This window comes from Sinohyriopsis cumingii, chromosome 12 (genome assembly GCF_028554795.1).
Source record: "Sinohyriopsis cumingii isolate HCF-2022 chromosome 12, ASM2855479v2, whole genome shotgun sequence".
Classification (NCBI taxonomy): Eukaryota; Metazoa; Mollusca; class Bivalvia; order Unionida; family Unionidae; genus Sinohyriopsis; species Sinohyriopsis cumingii.
Genome location: NC_142972.1, coordinates 16,093,136 through 16,118,742, shown reverse-complemented (window position 1 = coordinate 16,118,742; position 25,607 = coordinate 16,093,136). Strand labels below are relative to the sequence as shown.

Here is a 25,607-nt window from a genome sequence, read left to right as displayed (position 1 = left end):
GGAAACCCTGACCAAGGGGGCCAAAGAAGGGCCGCCAGAATGAGCAGAGAAGTGGAGGTCCTGACTTTGAGGAGAACTTACAGAATCATTTTTAAGGGCTGTACAGCATAAACAAAGAGACAATCCAATCCTAAACTGGAGATGTCCACTACCCAGGCTTTCTGATCCAGGACTGGGGAAACATAAAAGGGAAGCTTGTTCATTCTTATCAAAACAAGTCTACCAGTGATCACAACAAAAACTGGAAATGATACTCTGAATAAGGACTAAATGGCCTTTCCAAGGCAGACTGTCTGCCAAGATATCTCCTGCTGGGAATATAGCAGATTTTGAACATGAACTCCTAAGAGGCTGCCGACCAAACCAGGTTCCAAACTTCCATACAAAGAGAAAGGGCATGTGTACCTCCTTGTCTCCTGAGGTACGCTATGATGAACATATTTTTTGTGTGCAAAACATGACACAATGGTCCCAAACTTGGTTGATACATCTATGCAGGCCTTGAAAAACTGCCCACATCTCCAAGTTGTTCATGTGGTAGAGTTTTCAAGGACCACAAGCTCTGAGGAAGTACCTGGTGGTTCCAAGTGTGTTCCCCAATGTGAATCTGATGTATTGATGGGGTCTGGGATTCTCATCATTAACCAGTCCCAACTTCAGTGATAATGAAAATCACACCCTTGTGCAACCCCAGTTAGCCAGCAGAAGAAACTGGAGTGGGTGCATGTTAAGTCTTAATAGGGTAACCAAATCAATGCAGATTTCAAGGTCAACAGGAGTGGATGGTATAGGTGAGCTGACAAGAACCTGGCTTAGAGTGCCAATAAAAGACACATGATTTGTCTATCCTGTTCAGGAAAATGAGAACTCACATTACACAGGCGAGGAAGTTCATCCCCATGCAAAGAAAATCCTAAAAATGGATTAAATACAGTTTCTCTAGTTTTGGAATGAGCCCCAAACTGGTCAATGCATATCAACAATATCACAGGTATTGCAGAAAGGACTCCATGAGGACACTGTTGATGGGGGCTGCCATAAAGACTGGCAGTCAAAGGTGTAGTTATAAGAGTGTATGCCTTAAGCTCCAGCACCTCCATGAATCTGGTTGCGAGGTATGTCCCAAGTATCTGCCAAAATCCCCATCTAAGATGCACAAGTGTCCAAGGAATGTGGTCTAAGGGTCCACAGCAGGTGAGTGAACTCATTGCTGAGAACAAAGATTGATTGCAGAATATAAAGGGGACAGGCCACCTTCTTTGTTGCCTGGCAAATTCCTGGCCCCTAGAAAACCTTTGGGAAAGCCCAACATCATCATGGAATGAAAGAGCAAAAGCAAGGATGAGTATAATGCTGCCCCAGATAGTCTCTCTGAACTAGAGAAGATATTCTTGTTCTCTAAATTTGAAGACATCTGGAGAGAAGTCTTGGGGGAGAAAGTAGAAAATCTTGCTTACACCTTATTCAATGCTTAGATTTGTTCCTCTCTCTGCTGTTTCGTTCCTTTTGGGAGGGAGACCTGGGGAAAATATTATGAAATACAGTATGCATATTATCCAGAGCTTTACAATTATTCACTGTAACAATTTACAGCAAATACCTGTTCAAAAATACATACAAAGCAATGCTATAAAAATTATTTAATGCAACAATTATAATCATACTGCCTATAGCAAGTACTTCTTAACAGTAGATTTTCACATAAGATTCCAGAACTACAAATGGGTAGTAATACTTATCCTAGGCAAGAGTATAATAGAGTACTGCTGAAACAAGTACTAAAATAAATCTTGGAATACAACAGAGAAGTGATTCCTCACCCAAACCCTGGGAAAGGGAAATGGAAAGAGCTGAGAAAAGCCTGTCACATAAAGGTCCATTAAATGGTCAAGAAAGCTCATATAACAATCAATCTTCCAAGAGTGAAGTGCATGTCTAATGCAAATAGCATCTGAGGAAAAGAGGCACAATGTACATGGGCTTATGACACTGGAGTTAGATTGGGTCTTTGTTCATTCCACTCTAGGTGTTCTGGAACTTTCCATCTTATGGAAGGTTGGAAGTATGAATTTGGAAAAGGGGACCTGCAGATTAGAATAATTAAGCAAGACAACAGTGACAGGTAATTTATTACTACTATTAAAATACTTACTACATACATTCTGCATTATTAAAATTTTCCTCAATTTACCTCAGAAGAACCTTTAAGCAGTCTGCTGGTGTCCCCGTGGCTACATTGGGATCTACATCATCAATTCTAAATCCTTGGTCAAGTCGACTTAAATATTGGTATGGCATCTGAAAGATGGAACTATTAAACTCCTTTAAGTCAAACTGTGGATCTTCCTGTTTGAAATCTGCAATAAGAAATAAAGAACGTGAACATTTTGCTGTCTAATATGAAGTGTGTTCAACCATATATCTGCATGCATTCTCAATCATTCTTAATGCATCGGCATATCTAGTAAACAGATCAGGAGTCAAAATTTGCTGCTCAAATATCATCCAGTATAGTAATACATATCAATATATAAAGTAATTGGTAAGATCTCAATAGTGTACAAAAGCTCTAGGTGATTGTTATGACTATTTAGTCTTAAAATAAGTAACAGAAAAATAAAACCAACATGTTTTGTAAAATTCAACAAACATTTTATTTCCCTAGGATCCAAAGTGAAAGTTTAAAAGGAACTTACAGTATTGTGAATTAAATCCCAAATAATCCTAAAAGTTCTATCACAAGTCCACAAAGATAAAGTGTTCCAAATGAATTCTAGTGGCGTTCTGAATGAATTCCAATCCTGAATGTGCTGATGTATCAATATTATTGATGTCTCAAAATGATAAATTCAACAATGTCTTTGAAAGAATTCACAATAATCCCAAAGTAATGTTTTAGTCCAAAATGTCACTGAGTACTTTGCAATTCCAATCAATAATTTAAATAAATAATTCCTGTCCAATTATACCTGAGCATAACTAAAAGTGATTCATCAAAAACTGATATTAATACAGGAATGACTAATTTTGTTTACTTGAGAACCTAATATAAATCCTAAGACACAGTAAGATGACCAGGATATGAGTCATCTTTCCATCAAACTTGTAACAAGTTCACTTCTAGAATTGCCATGGGTAGACTTTGAATTCAAATATCAGTAAACAAAATTATGTTTAAAATAAACATGTCAAAATTCAGGCAGACAATAGAATTTCCAAGGGAAAAACAAAGGTAGTGAATGCATGTCCATGTAAACATGTTGTTTACAAATGATCATTATCTTAAAGTATAATGTATAATTAAGAACAAAAGTTGGCTATGTAATATGCTGTTTACAAAAGACCCTTCCATTCTACAATCATGGATAAAAGTTAAACACACAATACTGATATACATAACAGTAATGGGCACAAATTATAGGGCCTCAAACAAAGATAATCGTGATGAGGAAACAACACGAAGAAAAGATAGGTATTTAGTAGCAATGACTCCTCTAAATGATAACATGAAACAAAATGTTAACTTAACATGCCAATTTATATAATATTTGTGGTCATTTTATGGAATCTTCCATCTATACATACTGCGGAGTAATTTCACTGCTTAGTCTGCCCCTTCATTAATTGATACCAATGTAGCAAGGCATCCAACAGAAGAGAATACTCTTTCCTGATTGCATCTGCAAATCATGTTTTTTGTAAGATTTGGAATATTAAAGGGCTGTAAAATTTAAGACCTTCCTGAGATTTCTGCGTGGAAAGCAAATTTTAAAAGATTATAAATTGTTTTTGGAGGGGTTTCAATGTTGTTCAAAGATCTGAGTATGGTTGTAATTTCTGCATTTGACATGTTTACTTTATCTGATAACCAGCTAATATACAAAAGTCCTCACCTCTTGGCTTTGGTCTGTTGGTCAGTATATTCAAACTTTCTTGGGGGGATCGGCAGGTCAGGAACGGCAGAAAGTTAAATACATGATGGACATAACATGCATTGCCTCCCTGTTAATGTAAGCAGAATAAAATTTCTTTTTCATACAGTGATGGTTTACGGTACAATTTAATGACAAATTCAGTTGCTAAAGCCTAGAGTAATCAGTGAAGAATCTGTGTGTGCTACAAACTATTTTGTTTACCACAAAATCTTAATGCACAGTTCATGCACATATAAAATATGCCTCCCAAATTTTATTTGTCTACATTCCAAGGTTTTGTGCAAACATGTTTCTCAGGATGAATGGATAAAACCCAAACAAGATACCCATCCACAAGCAGTGGGCAGACAATACTTGAAATGTATTCATTATGCCATGGATAAAAGCTATAATGTCCTTATATTTGCTTCATTTTTCCAGCTTTGATGAAATCCACAAAAAGGCAGCAACTGTTTAATCAATTTCATTTTTCTGTATCTGTAACACTACTGAATAACTGCTGTCTTCCTTCTTGGAGTCCTTCTAACCCAATCTACCCAAAATCAACAGATTTCTTCCTTGCCTCCAATGCAAACCATCTGCAGATTTTAATCAAAGCATAATGAACTTATTTAGTGTTGTTGAAATTGTTTCTCATTTTTTCAGTCCATGTGACCTAGACCATGGACCTTAAATGAAGGTGTCTTTCTTGTATCAAATGCAAGCTATCCTCAAAGTACAAATGGCAGTACCAAGTCAAATTTCATCAATACTGAAGCTTCATCTCATCTGTCAGCTGAGATTAAAGACATAATGATTATAATATTCATAATTTCTGAGAGAAAAAAAAATTTCCCATCGATTTCATGCAGGTATGACTTGATGTAATAGCATATGTTTGCAGACCATCTAGTAAGTGGCTATGCTTTGCTGCCACCATGTTGGCTTCTTGTGATGCTAGACTGGTTTTCATACCTTCAATGTAAGAAAGATAGTGATACTGAGATAACTGTGAATTAACCAGTCTACAAAACAAATCTGATCCAATGAGTATTTGGATTGACTATACAAATGTGTTTATGGCAAGCACCTATGTGATCTATACTGTAGCCTCTGAATATTCTGGTCAAAACTCAATAAATTAAACTTAGGATCAGTTCAGTTATGACTCAATTACATAACTGTTTTGGTCATCAAGTGGTGGCATACAATTTCTGGGGTTTTCCTGACTTTCATCAACATTTGCAAAATTCAAGGAGTTTTCACAGTTGGGAAAAAAGTTTTCATGTCTCCCTACTTTTTCATGATTTTCCTCTAGTGTGGGAACCCCATTAACATTTCAAGGGCAATGGCAGGCTTAATTTAAAGATGGATTCAGATTTTGATGATGCATTTACAGATGATGCAATGATGATGGCAATGATACAAATAATGATTAAGATTGACCTTTTCAGACAGCATTATCAGTGCAACACATTTTGTACTCTGTATTTTCACTTATTTTATTACTCTTTAGATGGTGCCTACAGCTCCCATGAATTTGTATTTATTTTAGACCCATCTGGCCAACATAATTTTTAAACACTGGTAGTAGTAGCACTAGTTGTACTATTAGTGACTTGCCTGTGAAAGTAAACAAGACACAAGGATAGTAATGTTGGTATCAGCTACTTTCAATTAAACTTCTACAGCAAAGTTTGTCACAGATAAGGGCCTATTCTGCAGCAAAAACAAGGCACTATGTGTTTGAAGAATGCTTGTTAAACTTATTATAATTTTGATGAGAAATCTACCTCTCTTGCCTGATCTGATTCAACTACTGGGATTGTCTCTACAAGGTACAGATCTCTTGGTGAGCGTCTCCATACATATCCAGATTTGTCTGTCAAGCATCCCAGGATCAGAAGATTGAACAGGAAATAGTCAACTCCTTCCTGGACCTGAAATGTAATAATAAAATAATAATAATAATAATAATGACCTTATTTAAAGAGGGTAACACAATTAGCTAAAAACTAATCTACCTTGAGGCCCTCATACAAAGGAATTTATTTATTTAAGCTGCATCTCTGAAGCCACTGAATATATTGGGTTTGGAAGAAGGAAATAGAGTGGGCATTTCTAATCTCAGCTGGAATACTATTCCAGAGCAGAGTTCCAGAGTATTGGAAACTTTTTTTAAATAACTCCTTATTTGGTTTGGGAATTTTATACTGTTTGGTAGACATGGATCGCAGGTGGGGAGTATTACCAGGTAGCCTATACTGGAATAGTGATTGTAAATATTCAGGAGCACTATTCTGAGATATCCTGTACATTAATTTGGCTTTTCTCAAACAGACTCGGTCTTTAATAGGTAATATTTTTAACCTACCAGCTAAACTTTCCTTGCTTTCTTTCTGGATTGATATTAGCCCAAATGCTCTTTTTTGAAGATGTGCCAGCTTTGCTATGTTTTTATCATTTGAATTACCCCATACTGTACTACAGTAGTCCAAATAGGGTTGTATGTAACTGTTATAAAATAGTTTCCTGTGCCTTTCAGGGAGAAAATGTCTTATCCTACTGAGAAGCCATAAACTTGAATTGACTTTTTTACTGGTATGTTTGATATGTTCAGTCCATGATAGGTTATTATCTACCAGAACACCAAGTAGCCTATCATGACAGACTATTTGCAGATTTGTATCCTTCCATGTCAGACATAGTTCATCACTATCAAGATTTGTCCTTCTTTGCCGTGTTGAGATAAGTAATATTTTAGTTTTACCAGTATTTACCACCATGCCATTACATGTGCACCAGTTTTCCAGTTTGTTTAGTGCATTCTGTAAAGAAATTTCGAGTTCATGCTTTGTGTTTTGGATGTCTGACAATGTTGTGTCATCTGCATAGAGATCTGTAGATGATATTGAGTCTCTTAGTAAAAGTGGTAGGTCATTAATAAATAAAATGAATAGTAGTGGACCTAGAATTGAGCCTTGTGGTACTCCATATCTAACTGTTTCAGGTTCAGACGGAACATTATTTATGTAAACATGCTGTGTTCTCTCATTTAAGTATGAAGTAAACCATCTAATTGTTCTTTCATCACACTGGTAGATTTTCAGTTTCTTCAAAAGGATTTCATGATCCACCATGTCAAAAGCTTTCCTGAAATCTACAAATACAGTTCCTATTATTCTACCTTGGTCAAGTGCTTGAAGCCATTTATCAGTTAGGGAGATCAAGGCGGTCTCACAGGAATGGTTCTGTCTAAAGCCTGATTGATTAGGGTGTAACAGCAAGTGTTTGGTTAAATATGACATGAATGAGTCATGGACATGTTTTTCAATCAATTTTGACAAGTTTGGTAGTATTGAAATTGGTCGGTAGTTATCAGCGTCATCCTTAGAACCAGATTTGTGAATAGGAGTTACTTTTGCAGTTTTCCATATTTTGGGGACAGATGAGGTTGCAATACTTAAATTAATTATGAATGTTATGCTATCTACAATAGCAAAGGCAGAAGATTTAATGAGTCGTGGACCAATCTGATCAAGTCCTGTAGTTTTCTTGGTATCAAGTTCACTGAGACATTTTTTAACAAAGTTTTTTGACACTGGTGGGATAGAGAAACATACCTCCTTTGAGATTTTACTGCTGCAGAACTTTTTCAGTTCATTAAAGTTGTTTTCTATCACTGGCTCCTTTAACTTTGTGGTAATGTTGATGAAAAAATCATTGAAAACATTTGCAATGTCAGTTTCATCAGTGACTATGGTGTCATTTACCAGAAGTGAGTGAATTTTATTTGTCTGTTTTCTGTGCGTTCCTCCAGTGAGTTCATTGAAGACTTTCCAAATGGAGTTTGTGTTGCTCTTTTTGTTTTCAAGTAATGATTGATAATAAGTTTTTTTAGCTTTTTTGATCATACTTGTTATTTTATTTCTCCATACTTTATATTGTGCATGGTTTTCCATAGCCTTGAATTTGTCTCGTGTTTTCATAGCATCTAGGATTTCAGTAGTAAGCCAATTAGGTTGAAAATCAGTCTTTACTCGATGTACTTTCAGTGGTGCATGCTTAGATACTACATCCATAAATAAGTCAGTCCACACCCTCATGGCTTCATCTATGTCATCCAAATTTTGGATCATACTCCATGGAACTTTATATAGGTCATTGAGAAATTGTTCTTCATTAAAAGTTTTGAACGATCTGTAAGTGATCGTTTTATGTGTATTTTTCTTATTTTTCTTGCATTTAACCTTTCTTGTCAAAAAAGTAGGATAGTGGTCACTAAGACCAACATTTGGTACATTAACACAAGCCACATTGTCTGGTAGATTAGTATAAATGTGATCAATAAGAGTGCTTAATTTTTCTGTTACCCTTGTAGGCTCATTTACCAGCTGGTCTAGGCCTAATGATTCAATAAATTCCATCCAGTTGTTCCTTATTTGAGTATTGAGAAGGTCCTTATTTATATCTCCGAGTATATATGTTTCTTTCTCCTGTGCTAGAACACTTTCTATTTGTTTCAAAAAGTTATCATTCCAAAATGCTTTGGAGGAAGGTGGTCTATAAATGAAACCAGCTAGGAAAGATTTTGCATTATTTTGAAAAATTTCCACCCAGATACTCTCAATTTCATGTGACTCCAAGTCAAGTCGCCTTTTTACATTTACATCTTCCCTAATGTATACAACAAGACCCCCCCCTGCTGTCTCTCTGTCCCTACGAAATGGTTTATTGTAGCCTTGACAGTGAAATAGATCATCATTGTGGTTAGCATTTAATTTGGTTTCAGTGAGTCCTAAAACATGTATATTATTTTCCATGGAAGACAACATTAACTTAATCTGGTCTATCTTTCCCACTATACCTTGTACATTTAAGTGACCTATGTTAAAACCTTTTGTATTTAGTTTCATATCAATTACATGTATGTCATCATGCAATGGGGTACTCACTGAGATTGTCTCCATACTGCTTTTATCATTCTGACATCCTATTTCTATATTTAAATGTTCATATATACTAGCATCTTCAAAGTCACATACAAACCCTGAAAATCCATTTACATTTGCATCTACAATAGTGTCCATTGAATAGTTAGAGTCAAGAGTCCCACTGGGTACATTTAGTTTTTTTGTAAATGAAGCGTTGGCATTCCCCTCTTTGCCAGCTTCCTAATATGTATACATTGATGGACAAAGTCTTTGTTTGTGTCCATATTTATGACACCTAAAACACTCGATCTGTTTGCCATGATGGCATACCTGTGTCAAGTGCCCAGTTTCTCCACAGTTAAGACAACACTCTTCATTAAAGTGCTTGAAAATAGGGGCATACATGTTAATATTTCTCAGTAGCTGAGAGGTTCCTTTTCTGCTTAGATGAATTTTGTCTCTGTGGTAGAGACTAAGGTTGACATCCTGATTCTGAATGAAGAAAGATTTGTATTGTGGAATGTACTGTAGGTTGAAATCTTCACATAAGTCAATTATCAGATCATTTATTTCTTTGGCCTTGGTGTCCACACGAGGAGGTAGTCCCGATATCATTAATTTACATGTATTTGGGCTGCAATATCTAGCAGCATACAATAAACTTTCAAAATCTGTTTTGAGTTGATTTAGTGACCTTCCCTCACAGGCATCATTTCCACCTACTAAAATAATAATTTGTTTGTATTTGGTTAGGTCACTGTTCATTATTCTGTCAGTGATGTTGTTGATTTTTGCACCTCTTAAAGTCTGTACATCTGTTTTAAAAAGTCTCCTTGGTATTATACTTTTCAAAATTGAGGAGCCAATTATTAGAGTCCTATCTTTTCTGGCTTGTGATGTCGTGTGTTGGACTCTGGATTGTATTTCAGACACATATCTTGGAGGAAGAGGTGCTGAAATTGGTGTTTCAGTTGTGTGAACTACTGTTGTTGATTCTGACACATTTGTCTGAGCACTGGTAAATGCAGTTGTTGGTGAAGGTAACAGACTTGTTTGAACTGCAGGCCATGGATGTACACTTATTGCTGTTGCAGGTGTGTCACATGACTGAGAGGGGGATACTGTTGTCTGCAATGCAGGATTACTTTGGGCATCAGTTTTTATTTGCATGGTCATTTTACATTTTCTTTTGGCTGGTACTGGGATTGTCTGTGTCTGAGCATCTGATACTGTTGATATTTGGGAGTCTGTCTGAATTGCTATTTCACATGAGGTTACTTGCTCATTAACCCTTCCCTGTGCTGATTTAATAGCATGTAACTGTAGTTTTAATTCTTCGATTTGGGTCTCCAATTTCCTAATTGTTTTTTGATGTACACACATGAAGAAATCATTAAGGCTTAAGCCATCACTGCTGTGGTCATGATTTATGGAGCGTGTAATTGCCTGACACTCTGGAGGGGTGTTAATTTTATTGCCTGAGTCATTTAGGTCAAAGACTTTAGGAACTGTTTCATGTTTGGTACTACATCTAGTTACTGGTGTAGATGTCAGCATATAAATGCCTTTAGCATGGGTATTCTCATCCTGTTTACATTTACAGATAATATGATCTAACCATGTGAGACTGTTCAGCCCCTGTATATGTAAGACACATGTTGTTTTATACAATGTAGCTGTCACAGTGTTTTTCTCTTTTGTTCTGTAGATAATACCATTTTGTACACTTGAACTGCATGAAGTCATGCAAGGTTCTGAATCCAATATCTGTTTTACAAACTCAAACTTTTGTGGATCTATATTCACAGTGATACTGTATTTATTATGTTTGACCCTCAAGAATTCTGGAGTGTCAGCCATAATGGATAATTCCAAATCATCATCTGCACCATTGTTTTCATTTTTATTCTGAACATGACTTTCCTGCATGGGATTATCTGTGTGGCTCTGATCTTCAGGTATATCAGACATACTAAAGCCAGAGAATGATGCAGAAAAGGTTGAGCTGAGTGTGTTGAGTAAGGAACCTACAAGGCTGGTATTTAAATATGTTTCCATGATTCTGATATTTTCAGCTTGTTCATAGCAGTGATAGCAAAAGTATATCAGATCCTTATTTATGACTAGCACATATCCATAAACTTTTGAATGAAACTTGCATAATGTGTTTGAGTTGGTATCAACTGAAGTTCAGATATGGTAGGTGTAGTTCAATTTCAAGTATATCCACTTCGGTAGCCATCTTGGATAGCCAAAAATCCTTTGTTCTGAACAGGTTTCCAAATTCACTTGAATACATGAACATGTGCACATAAAATTTCACTTACACTAACTTAATATTGTCATAAATCCACAGTATAAATGATGGCTACAGGTATTAGCATATTTAACACCAGTTTTTCCATCAAGTTCATGGAACTGAGTGGAGCTGTGTTAAGACCACATATACATGGCAGCCATCTTTTTTCATCTGTGATAATAGAGTGAGAATTGGCTCACAGATTCCCATACCCAAGAATGCTAGGGTCTGTATGTCAAGCCTATGCTCAAAACATCACTTGAAAACACGCAGCCTTGAACCAAGATCAAAAGAATGAAAAGGGTGTTGATGATTGAATTGTCTTTCTTACACAATGAAACATTTTATTCATGAACAGAACCAACAAAGGACTTAAGAAAATATAAGAAGCTAGGAAAACAAAATTCAATCAAACCCAAAATACAAATATTCTGTATGTGACCTTGATCTCAAGGTCAGGTGGTCTGGGTATGTAGAAAAGAATGACTATCTTTGCTTCATGATGAGGCATCCCAAGTATGAACCGTATCATTTAAGAGCATACACAGAATAAAGCAAATTAAAAATCTTTACCCAGAACTTTAACATAAATTTCAGTGTCTGTTACCTTGACGTTCAGAAGAGGGTGTCTGCTGCAAAATCAGCTGTTTTCACTTTGTGATGAGACATTATAAGTAAGAAGATAATCCATTTGTCTTTGCTTCATAACAAGACATTCAGAGTATTGACAACATTCAGAAAAAGTTGAGAAAATGTGAACTAGAGCTTTTAGCAATGTATGAACAAAAAAAAAAGAGCTCAACATGCTACAATTAATTTTGCTGGACTTTAAGGAATGGAAACAATAATAGGTCACAACTTTACAAAAAAAAGTTTTATGTAAATGCTGGCAAATGAATCCATGCAAGAGTTAAACAAATTTAAGTACAGTCCTACCCACTTATGTACATCAATTATGTCGACAAGCCATATATGGTGATGAAAATACAAAGTCCCAATCCCTTGGTCTATTATTACTACCAAATTTGTCATGCTTATTTTGATGTCAAGATAAAAAAAAATAACTGTACATGTAAACAGCTCTCAGTCCCAACTCTTTGTTTTCTTACTGTTTATGTCAACAAGCAGTTAGTTCACACTCATAGTTTGCACTACAATTACTTTTTGATGTTGCCACCAGGCTTTAATGCTGTATTAACAGACAGGTCCTCAGAAATTGGTTTTCATAGCGACTTCAATAACATGTGCACCATTCATCAACACAAGCCAGCTGCAAACTTTTGTTAAAACAACAATGCACCCTTCTGCAGGAAACAAATTAACTTTGTTTCTGCTAATGATGGCTACCAATGGTGGCTTAAAACGCAAATTAAATTGTCAATCTCTTGAAGAAATAACTATCAAGGCTTAAATAGAACAAGCTTGCCTAAAATTAAGAACTATCATTAAACTACACCCCTACGCATTTTTGCTAAAAGCATTTAATTTTAATAATTTAAATTTTAATTGAATTCAGTTCTGATGCATACTTTGATTTAAAATTATTTGATATCACCACCAGGCTTTAATGCTTGTTAACAAATGGGCATATGTTGGGTCCTCGGAAGTTGGTTTTTGTGGCAACTTTAATAGAGCATGCACCCTTCATCAAAACAAGCCAGCAACAATCTTCTACAAAAACAATGCACCCTTCATCAAAAGAAGCCATCAGGAAACTTGTATAAAAGCAAGGGAATCTGATTGATTGGTGCATTTTGCAATGTTATCCTTGATTACAACAGATTTACTGTCTCAAGCAAGTTTCATTTTCTGCCAGAGAAAAGTAACTTCATTTATGCTTATGATGGCTACCAATGGTGGCACAAAATGCATAATTAAATCTATAATCTCTTCAAATTAAATACCTGGCTGTGAAGAAAACTGAAGGTGGGATATCTCACAAAGATATGTTTGAAAAAGTTTCACTGAAACACAATACTCTATCAGGATGGCTGAAAGCTGCTGAGTCAATAAAAGATACTATCTTGAAGGTAACTGTGCCCCGCGCCCCATAGGAAAAGCAGAAAACTGCTAAATCTGAAGATGCGGAGACAACCACAGCTAAATGGTTTAATTAAATATGCACTGCAAATTCTACCATATCTATAGATCGTGTCATGATTATCAAAAAGGTGAAAGAATTTGCTACAATACTTGATGTGGAGAATTTCACTGCCACAACTGGCTGATTCAGTTGCTTTAAAGTTTTTCACAACATTGATTACAAAAAGAATGGCCTAAAGAATTGTTTACTTTTTATAAAAGAAATCAAATTTATAAAATCACGCAAGATAAAATGTTTTCCACAACAGAGCCCTAGCTCGGCATCGAGATCTTAACGGCATTTATTTCCCTTGTTTATAGTTCTGAAGACTGGTTTATGAACCTCTAAATATGCACAATATATTTAAGATGTTAGAGGACAGAACTACCATGAGAGCCTCATTTTGAAAAATAGATCAATTTTTTTGTATTGAACTGTCACAATTTAGCTCATTAATTCGGGAAATTTTATTGCATGCAGTACTAATACATGTGCAGCAATGGATCCTAGAACCCCGGAAATAATGTGAAATTAGGGAGTTATCATGCTGGTGAGTAAATTCAAGACCGTGTTACATTCTGTCGGTTTACAGGACTATAGTCTGGAGGCTGTAGGGCCATATCTATGTCTGTTGCTGCGCAGTTGTCACATAAGATTTAATGCATTAGGTGAGATTTTGTAATCTTGCTTCATACAATTACTGAGATGATAACTGCAGATCATTTTTATTTACAGCTGCTACAGTTCTCAATGCACTGTTGACAGTTATTGACAATAGACTGACGAAATTAGCAAATTGCATGCAAGATTGTTAATCTAATATCCTTTTTTCTTTGGAAATTTTTTCTTCTCATGTATCAAATTCATCAATTGTTCAGAGCTCACTGCATCTACTTTTTTCATTTTTAAAGAAGATCGTAATCATTCTATTTCAAAGGTATCAAGTGAGTAATTTCATTGCTTTTTTGTTTACAGATATAAAGTACCAATCGTTGGACATGTTGTAGCCCTTTCAAAAAGGATGGTAAAACTAAAGTTTAGGATCTCTTTAAAGGATGGTCATGAATAACACTTGGAGATGCTTCTAAGACTTGTGTAGTGATCTGCGAATGTTGAACAAAAAATTGAAATGTTTTTATCAAACGAACAAGTAAATAGTCAGATTTTTTCTTCAGAATATATAGTACATACTGCGGTAATCTATTTCAATGGATGATACCTGAATCATAAAAAAAATCAGGGAAGGATGCAATATTTTGTTCTGAGAGGATTTGTTTAGAAGAGGTGGTTCAGTGTTAACAGTGCTCAAAGAATTTTTTTTTTAAACACAGGCCCTGGGCTGGTGACTTACAAAAATATTATAAAAAGCCCTGACTCAATACTCTAGAAGCCTGGACTGCAATTTCCATGTCCCCAAAATTTCTCCTTTTCAATATTATTTTTTACACATTTTTGCAATTGCTACACTTCAAATATAAAAAAAAAACAAAATCATATTAAATTGACTCTTGTGTTTATTTGCTTCTTGACAAATTTCACCAAAAGCAATGTTTTCCTCCAGGTCTTGAGGTCAGCCACTGCTCTAACAATGTCCGTCTTACTCAGTGGATCAACAGTGTTAATGTTCATTAGCAAAAGAAACATGTCTTGATTTATGTACAGTTTCTGTTTACACTTCTGAAGTAGTTCATTGATACCATTTAATTTGTTCAACCAGTATTTAATAAGTGTAAGCATGGAACAGCTGAATTATTATTCATTAATCTTTGACTTGAAAAATCTTGAACAGAGCAATAGCAATTAAATAATACCATAAAAATATCAGAATACTTACACATGGGTTTTTGCCAAAATCATTTTTAGTCAGTCTTTTCTTTTTTATTTCAAGGTCAAGGTCAGCTGATTTTTATAATCAAAAGCCAATATGATCACATTTGACCCCTTTATTACTCATAATACCTGAAAAAACATCCTGCATTAGGCCTAATCTCTCCAAATTACAACAATAAAGTAATCAGTTAACAGCTTCTCATGTATACATGCTAGCCTTAATTACATTGCTGCACAGGTTGCAACAATTGCTGGAGCAGTTCCTGACCCCACTACACTGGTTCTGGCTGGTTTCTGGCACATAAATTATCCAAAACGTTACTTCAGAATCACGCCTATGTTAAAGCCATGTGAGCACTAGTTATAGTAACACAAGCAATGTTCCCCATTCAATGATTACATGCTTCGATTTAATTGTAATCAAAGTTTACTGCTTTCAATAGAAGTATGATAGATTATCTTCAAAAAGGGTAAGGGGCATACATGGGGATAAGTATTAATAATTTACCAATCTTCCAACATCATGAAATTAAATTTCCACATTTCATCAGTGTGATCAATGTTTTCTCAGGCAAATTTTTTTTTTTACAAACCTGATGGGCACCTCACTTAGAATACAGGATGGGCTTGATTTGAAATTAGAGGGGCCCTTGGCATCAGGTTAATGGATCTTTTGACACTGAATGTAATTCAAATGGCTAATATTCTTATTTTTCACCTAACAGTGTACGATTTTAACAGATGGGAAGGTGATCCTGTAAGGGTCTAAGCAAAATGAAGGTTATTTTCTACGGAAATCTCTTGTTTTCTATGAAAATTATTTTCTAAGGGAATCTTATTTTCATGAAAAATTGTCATGGTTTTCCAGCCAAATATTACAGTTTTGTCTAGGCCAGTACTCTGGGATTTTCCATAATTTTCCAGCATACCCTGGATGGAGCCTGGAATATTAGTCCAAATACTCCAGGGTTTTCCATGTTAGAATTGTCCAGGGTTTTCCATGCCAATATTCCATGCTTTTCCATCCTACCCTGGAAGGAACCTGGAATATTTCTATGCTCGAGTTTTACATGGTTTTTCCTGGAATACCATGGAAAATCTACAGCCAGGAAGAATGGTAATAAATGTGTCATGAAGCATATTTGTAATTGCCAATTCAATCAAATATGCCTTTGCTGTATTTTGTAATTTTAATAAAAATTCTTTTACTCCCTTCGATACCAACATGACTATGCAATGAAGATGGGATATTTTTACCAAATTTTGATGAGGAAATCATATTTCTGCATGACCTGCGATATTGAAATACTTTCAGTGTATAGTTTAAAGATACAAATAATGCCGTGATTCAAAGAAAATCTGTGAAATGCTTAAGAAAGATCTACAAATGAACAATTTTAACAACAATCTTTATGCAACTCTTTCATGAATTAACTGTCTTTACTTCACAATGACTCATCTCAAGTTTGAAGCAATGACCCATCAAAGGTATATGAAACATAAGCAAATTAAAAACTTTCTACAAAATCTTTATGCAAATATCTTATAACTATGAAATTGACCCAAAGCCATTGAGGTAAGTATATGTACTGCAGAATGAAATTTCTGTTTCAAATGATTAATCTCAAGTATGAAAAGAATCCATTGTGGAAATAAGGCCCAAGTTTGGCCTAAGATGACTTATCTAGCTGAAATCTGCCTGATTGCCAAATCAAACAACAGTTGACCATGAAATCTGGGTCAGTTGGATGCTTTCTGTGGAGATTCCTTCCAATGTTGTTGAGTGATTATGTTATGAAAACAATTCTTTCAAGATTTCTTTGCTATTTGTTTCTCACATTCCCAATAATGAAAACCAGAATGAGGCTATGACATTGTAGTTAATGTTACATGCCATAATTACAGTACACTATATGAAAAATATCCACTTATTTTACTAAGCAGGATCAGCAGGTCAAAATACGTGGTAAAAGCAAAATCCACATTGGTTATAACCATAATACATACAGATAAATGATTCATATTCAAAGCTCACTTTAACTAATCAATATGTCTCTAAGTTTTGCAGAAAGATCGTTAAGTCCATGAGGTCTGTTCTCAATCAGACTAATGTATTGCATCACTCTCATTTTCTTCTTTACAAATTTGTAAAGCGGTGTTGATTTGTCCTTTTTCTGTTCAGATATGTTTTGAAGTTTAAAAAGACCCTTCTGTTCTAGAATTTTCATCAGCAAGTCAAATTGTACAAGTCTATTTCACATATAATCTGGCGCCATTTTCTTTAAAAGTACAGACTGGTCCACTAACTTATAAATGTAATGAATCGGTAAGACATTTGAAATTAAAGAAACTTGTCTTTTTTCTTGGAAATTGGTCTAATACAGTTTATATAAACAGAAAATTAGGAAAATACATGTAGCTTTATGACAAATTAGCCCCTATGCATTAGTCTTTCTCTTTATAAATGATAAATACAACTTTTATTGCTTAAATTTTATTGTAGTTTTGAACATACTGGAATAGCATAATCCATATACATGCAATAGTAAGATGTAATTTGGTGAAAAAGTATAATGATTGTGCCAAAAGCATAATGGCTGGCATTTATGAACTTACTCTGCTTTATGGCCAGGTGAGTTAAGGAAATACTTCACCCAAAACCTAACACAACAGCTGAAAATGACGATGTTCAATCAGTGAAAATCGACTGCAATGTTTTACTTTCCCACTAATGTGGGCATGATAATAAAATTCTATTGTTGGGAAAATGACTGCTATATCTTGCATTACACTTAATGGCTTAACAAAAGTTATAACAGATTGATGTGTGGATGGAGACCTGGAGATGTTGATAATATGAAATCAATACCCACTGTTTTCAAAAGGAAGGTGACATGCCAAATAGAGTTCACTCACCAGTTCTATAGCGACTGAAACTTAACAAGTATGACTTACCTCATATGCAATGTCCAGGTGAAATATGCGTGGTGTTGTGACACCAGGTGGCAGTATATGAGTCAGAAGAATCTGAGTCACCTGGGAGATATTAATCTCTTTTTCCTGGAGGGGGATGTTCACAAGGTCGGTCATCTTGTGGTGAGGATTTTTTTGCATCAGCTCTTCATTCCTCCTTTTAACATACAAAGACTTTCCAACCCCTGCTCGCCATGACTTGACAACACGAACTGTAGAGCTGAAAAAGATTTTCCCCCAGTAAATACACAAAACAATGTAGATTCATTTTGAGTGTAACATAACATGTATTTTCTATACTGAAACAGCAACTATGAAATGGAGAAAAAAAAATTGCAAGAAACTTGCAAAAATCTGTTTGGTTTATTCATGATTACCTGCCAGATCAAGGTGTTACAAACAAAAGATTTTTACTGTCAAACTCACATATATTGTTGTATTTATACAAACACAATTTCAAATAAACCTTTACCCCTTCAGTTTCGAGTCCAGCACACTAGCAACTTGGACAATTTGGCTTCTTAAGAAAGCAAGAGGCAAGAGAGAGATTTGTTGATACTATGAAATATGCCCATAACCTACTTCAACAGTAAACAGTCATGGTTCACAAAGCTTCACACTTAATGCTCATATATACTATCATCACTTGGCAGCGTATATAGTTAATTGCCAAAGACATGAAAAAAGGTAATGGCAATCTGAAATTTAAAAAAACACCATGCCACAAATTACTCATGATAGCTTGGATGATTTTATGCTTCCTAGTTTTTGGAGCAATGCTGTGCATGAGATCAGTAGCCTAATTGAAACAGGTAAAGGAAGTGAAACAACCCAATTTGTTATGAGACATATCTTTGGAGAAGTATGAACAGGAGTACCACCCAGTTATAATGAGTGCAAAGATTGTCACTAATGGCACTCACATCTCCTTTAATGCTTCCAGTGAATTACTGAAAGCATTTTATGTCCTATTTTAATCTTGTTTAAACATCAATAATTGAAAATTTAAGTTTTTCATATGCTGATCACTGTTTAGCCATATAATTCTCAGATCAACTACTTTTATTAAAATTTACAAATACATGGGCCAGAAGGAGGCCTTATAATGCCTATCTCTCTGTTAATTTTCTTACTTATTTCAGTTACCGTATAATCTTACTGAAAACTAGATTCGATTCATGCAGAGTAGCAATCATCCTAATGCATGACATACAGAAAAATTTATAAATTTAGGGGTGATGTTGAAATTTGAGTGAATTTTTTTGTCTGATCTTTGTGTGTTTCTCCAGTGAGTTCATTGAAGACTTTCCAAATGGAGTTTGTGTTGCTCTTTTTGTTTTCAAGCAATGATTGATAATAAGTTTTTTTAGTTTTTTTTAATCATACTTGTTATTTTATTCTAATTCATTCTAAGATGCTATTTCTACACGTGTATGTGGCCAATATTTTAAATCATGGATTATCATAAAAATGGCATTCAAATGTCCAATATTTGTTTTTATCAAAGACTGACAAATTGCAAGTTGTAAATTTATTAATAAAATTCTCCACTTGTAACATAATTGTCTTTTACACTAGTCTGTCTTTATTTTACCTACCTACCCACTTACCTATCTATATATAAATCTATCCAGTTTGGCTTGTCCATTTTTTGTAAGTGCAACACTGACTCACTGATGACAAGTCCACCTTCAAATAGAGCTAACTTGCAAAATACACCCCAATTGATAGCACAGTCAAAGAAAAATTAGTTTTTTGCAGCCTAAAAAGGTTGACTTGTAGTTTCATTGACATTATCAAGTAAATGAGTAATACATTCACTAGATGCCTGCTTGGTACAGTACAAAAGTATTTGCCATGGTCTTTGACCTCAAACCTGTCATCATGGATAGAAATACATGGAATTAAATTTGTTTTCAGTATATCAAGACATACCCAGAGTTACGTTTAACTAAAGCTTTAATTATATTTGAAATGCCCCTCCACACAAAAGACAATGTATCAAATGATTGTCATTCACTGTACCATGGATTTTATCAAAATCCATTCATAACTGTTTCTGTTATCATGCCCACAAGCAAGAATTGCTAAAATCTCAAGTCATGATATTTAACATTAAAATTGTGCATCTTGAGATGTCTTGGAGTTGTGGGTCGGCTTATACACAGGTCATGCACTTTTTAGTGTTTATACCTGCTCAGTTTGGGGGTCAGCTTATATGGAATGGGCTTATATGCCAGTATATACGATAATTCTATTTAAGAAAGGGGGAGGATATCGGTATAGTCATCCATTCAAAAGTAGTGCCTTTTTGTTTTAGGACCAACTAAGTGCAATGAAAAGTGCTTTAGTGAAAACCTCATGTATATTCAGTGTACAATCATACCTCTAAAGCAGCAGTGATTGCAAGACTTTCAAAATGGCTGCCACTGACATTACATTAGGAGTCTGATCATCGCTATTTTCATTTAGTTTTCTATAATATCTACATCCATATGTGATGGAATATCATTATCATTTTTCCAACGTTGAAAGGTCTCTATACCAGTATGACATAAATCAAAGTTGGTCAAACTGTTCAGCATTTCTTGTTTAGATAAATTCATCCAAATATTTTCTAACTTTAATAATGACGGTCAAATTGCTTGACAGAATTGGTTATTTTGTATGAACCTGAAAGGTCCTCATGCCATGATGTTTTCTGTCAAATTTGGACAAATTCTATCCAGAAGTTTTGGAGAAGAAGCAGTTTGGAGATTTTTTAGCAACAGTGACAATATTTATTGGTGGATCAGCATCATTTGTAAAAATCTGACAGGTTCTAATGCTACAATGCTTTGTTATATTTTATCAAATTTCTTTTCAGTGTTTATTTTAGTAGAAATCATCTAACATTGTTCTGTTGTTAGTAATGGCAGCTTTAATGGTCGATCAGATTATTTGTATAAACTTGAATGGTCATCATACCAGGATGCTTTCTGCCAAGTTTGGTCAAATCTTCCTCAGTAGTTTTAGGGAAGTCATGTAAAAGTTGTTTCTGTTATTAATAATGTAGACCATATTTGCTGACAGACTGACATCATTTTTATATACCAGAAAGTCCTTTATGCAAGGATGCTGAGGCAAATTTGGCTGAAACCAGTCAGATGTTTTTGCAACATTCAAAACAGCAACTGCTGCTGATGACAGACTGGTTTGTCTATTTTTAATAATGGCAGCCATATCTGATGAAGAATTATCATCATTTGTATAACTTTAAAGGTCTTTACTACAGAGTTTTTTCTGTCCAATTTGACCGAAATCAGTTCATCATTTTCAGAGAAGAGTCTTTTAAAAGTTGTTCTGTTTTTAATAATAGTGGCCATTTTATGGCAGATCAGAATCATTTGTACAAATTTAAAAGCCGTTTATGCAAAGATGTGCTGTGCCATGTTTGGTTCAAACTGGGCAAGTGGTTTTTCATCACAAATTGAAAATAGCAATGGTTGATTCATGACAGACATACAGGCAACAAAGGAACATTCCATTAGCTCACTTGGTCTTACAAACTAGCCAGCTTGAAATCACATAGTGTAAAGGACTGATGTAATGTGTTCAATACAGACTTTGGGGCAATCTATAAATTATAGGGTTTTTCAAGTCAGGGAAATAATCATTAAGACCTATTTAATTTTGTGGATTGTTGGTATAAAATGTTTAAACAACTGAAAGAACATTTTTAAAAATGGGAAAACTGCAAGCACCTTCTGTCCAATGTCCAACATGCTGAATAAGCTCATCTGAGCACATTTGTTGGTCATGCTTGGTAAATATGGCCGTTTCTGGAATTTAAATAGTTGGGAAAAAAGATGCTACCTGGTACTTAACATGTATACACACATACACACACAAACCTATCAAAATCTACTGTTGCAGCTGTATTTCCATCGTTCACTTGAAGTTTTGTCTTCATGTAATCTGCAATATGATGAATGTCTCTTATTGACAGCGAAGGCCGTCTGAACTTGTCCAGAGCTGTGATGATTCGAGATCTGAACTCATTCTCAGCACTGCAAACCACAACTAGTCTATAATGATTATCTGAAATAGATTTAATTTGTTTGGTCTCAAATGAAAACATTTCATCTTCATCAAAACCCTTAACCCACCATGACCTATAACACTAGCTCTTCAGGGTTCCTCAGTCAATGTATGTGCTACACTGGACAGGAATCAACCATCAAACAGACATGTATAAGACACAGTCATTCAAGAAAATATTTGTTGCTGATTAAATACAGATGGTGACATAGCATTGCTCAATCATGCAATTAGCAATCAAAGTTCAAGTTTTAATCCAACTGGTTGTTATGAATAAAGAATTGTAACCACAATAAACAAAAGCAAATCATACTCAACTATGGTATTCCCAAATTGATAAATTCATATTGAAGAACTGTCTAGAGGTCTTAAAATACTTTTCAGATTTAACTTAAAAGTCTTAAGTCACATGAGGACAAATGAATATATGATTCAATGGAACTTTAATGATTTCCACTGTTTTCCAATCAACAGACTTAAAAATAATTCTTATTTTTAATTTTATTAATTAACAGCCAAGCAGCATATACATTCAAAATAGTTTCACCACTGGGAAGAATTAATTGACAAAATAGATCTATAAATACAGGCAAATTACAACAGTGAGATTTATTCTAAAAGAAAAAGATATGATATCATATAATTGAGTTTGTCATACTTCTAAAGTCTGGGCAAAATATAGCAAACTGAATGTCTTCTCATCTGTTACCAAACAGTCTGGATAAATCACTAAATTTGGCTTTTTGTTATACCTGTATTAATTTTGGGCACCATTAGCTGTATTTAAGGACAAAAGGCATATTTCAAAGTGTATATTTGTATAAAATGATAAGTTTCCACTTTCACAAAACACCTCAACTTTCAAAATATACTCAGCTAAAATTGTACATGTTGATTTTTTGAAAACTATGACAAGTCCATTGCATTAAACCGTCATCTTGAAACAAGCCAGCAACCTGTAAGCAAAACCTGTAAGCCAGCAACCTGTAAGCAAATCCTGGAGAATCTGACATGGAGTTTGGGTGCATACAATTTTGAAAGAAGGTCAAACTTCTGAGTATGAGCAGTTTTATGGAAGTCTAATTTAATATTCTTTTCACAAGATATGTTAAGTTTACTAAGAAATGTACACATTTTTAATCACTAAACACATAAATATTAATACTTTGTCTTTTATTTTATATTACATTTTAAAGAATTATAGCATCTTTGCATTTTATTTTATTTTGCTGTTAATGTTTACATTTACAGAAGAGTTTATCTTCCAACCGCCTTTTTGCAATTTTTCATTTTTTATATTTTTTTAATTTTACCTCTGGTTGGCACCATATAACCCCTACTGGAATAAGGTACTGGAAATAGCTAATACATACAAACAAACATTCATGTATTCTTCAAATATTCTTACCAAACACGAAGTCTGCTCTATAACAACACCTACAGCCTGACTATTTCACATGCAAACACATGCTAATGAAAGCATATGCATAATATTATAACACAATTAAATCAATACTGCTTGAAGGCTGTTCCATTAAAAAATACATGGGACCCAGGGAAGGCCCTTTTAAAGTGGGGTACTCACCAATAGATGCAGTTTAATTTTTTTTTATTGTTTTAATATGAACTCTGTGAAATCAAAGTACCATGGCATATATTTTTTTAAAAACTGCCTTCACTGGGTACCATGTATGTTTAAATGGAACAGCCCTGAGAAGGAAAATGAATACAAAACTGCTAATATTTATATTAAATGATTATATGTCATTTGCCTATTTTCACAGTACAATTTAAGTAAACGTTGTGTTATCTAAAGATCAATTATAGTGGGTTCATTCTTGTTTTCTTTTAAAATATGGACTCTGCTTGGTATACAATAGTGTAAAATACTGCTTGGTAGGAATAATTTGAATCTTTTCATTTAATGCATAATTGGCAAGTTTCTCAATTTCTGTAATAATTACATTTATTACCAGCTGGGTATATCCACAAATAAATACGGAGAGTCAACCTTGTACAAATTATTTTGATGAGGCAACTTTTATGAACAGATGAGTCAAATATTTAAGCATTCTCTTTATAAAAGGTGTATCATCATTTATGTGACAATGTGTCAAAATTTGTATTTTTAACAAATATATGTCTCACTGAGGATACAATTTCCTGTGAGATTCGTTAGAAAGAAACTATGCAGTCAAAACCAGTTTTTATTCATTATATCAACATTCACAAGTAGCTCTTCCCACAGCACATTTTTTGGACAAATCTCTTTGGTAGATGTATCAGTACCCTTTACCTCATACAAGCGTCTTTGGACGCCTCTACTCCATTTGCATGGAAGCGCCTTTTGACGCCTCTGCAAGATTCGCATAGAAGCGCCTTTTGACGCCTGCTGTAAACATCAGCCATTTTGAGCTAGTTTTCGTAGCGCCACCTTCGGGGAAAACCCCCCTATTACATACTACATTCATTTCTGCGAATGACAATTACGTCAGATCACGTGGTTGCTATTCATGCACTGGTCGATATCTGCTATTTAAAGTAACTGGGTCGTAATCTCCACTCTCCAAAATGGCAGCCGCGGATTTCATTCAGTACGTGTGAAGTTTTCACGATTAGAATAACAACCACGAAAGATTCAATAAATTAGGTAAAGGCTCTGATATTAATGTAGGCAGCAGTTAGTTTTTATAAATTATCAAATTCAGATGACTTAGTGATATAGACGCAAACGAAAACCTTGTAAATTTCGAGTATCGGAAATGGCAGCTACGGTTGGTCACGCAGCCTCACGGACATGACGGTGAACGAGTTCTCTCAAGATTTTGAAGCACATAAAAAAATTCTTCTGTGGAAAATAATTACACAGCTATCACAATCAGACATTACTCTTAAATTTGTCCACATATAATATATGTGTACCAAAAATGTAAAATGGTTAAAATTGTTGTTAAACGTAACTAACACTAAATTGCTTAACAGTTCACAGGCAGGATTTCATTCAGTACTTACGAAGTTTTCACGAGTAGAATCACAACCACGAAAGATTCAGTAACTAAGGTAAAGGCTCTGATATTTATGTAAGCAGCAATTAGTTTTTATTGATTATCAAATTCAGATGACTTAGTGATGTAGACACAGACGAAAAACATGTAAATTTCGAGTATGGGAAATGGCAGCTACAGTCGGTCACGCGGCCTCACGGACATGACGGTGAACGAGTTCTCTCATGATTTTGAAGCACATAGAATATTCTTCCGTGAAAAATAAGTACACAGCTATAACAATCGGACTTTACTCTTCAATTTTTCCATATATAATAGATGTCTACCTAAAACGTAAAATGGTTAAAACTGCTGTTAAACGTAACACCACTACATTGCTTAACAATTCACAGGCATGCCTATGCGGATGCGGTCTGCTAGGTAACAGGTGTTCTATTTATAGCGTGCTGCACTTTGTCACTATGCTCTATGAGGTAAAGGGTTAAATTC

General features: G+C 34.7%; 1 protein-coding gene across 1 annotated transcript in view; it reads right to left on the bottom strand.

Moving 5' to 3' along the window:
• LOC149786031 (E3 ubiquitin-protein ligase rnf213-alpha-like) overlaps nt 1-25,607 on the bottom strand; it is a 451,244-nt gene that overhangs the window by 277,943 nt on the left and 147,694 nt on the right. The window contains exons 32-36 of the mRNA XM_089978103.1: nt 21,927-22,113; nt 18,016-18,253; nt 5,708-5,854; nt 3,894-4,002; nt 2,192-2,357 (exon numbers count right to left, since the gene is read on the bottom strand). Of these exons, the coding sequence (XP_089834229.1) occupies nt 2,192-2,357; nt 3,894-4,002; nt 5,708-5,854; nt 18,016-18,253; nt 21,927-22,113 (847 nt within the window). The remainder of the gene's footprint in view (nt 1-2,191; nt 2,358-3,893; nt 4,003-5,707; nt 5,855-18,015; nt 18,254-21,926; nt 22,114-25,607) is intronic.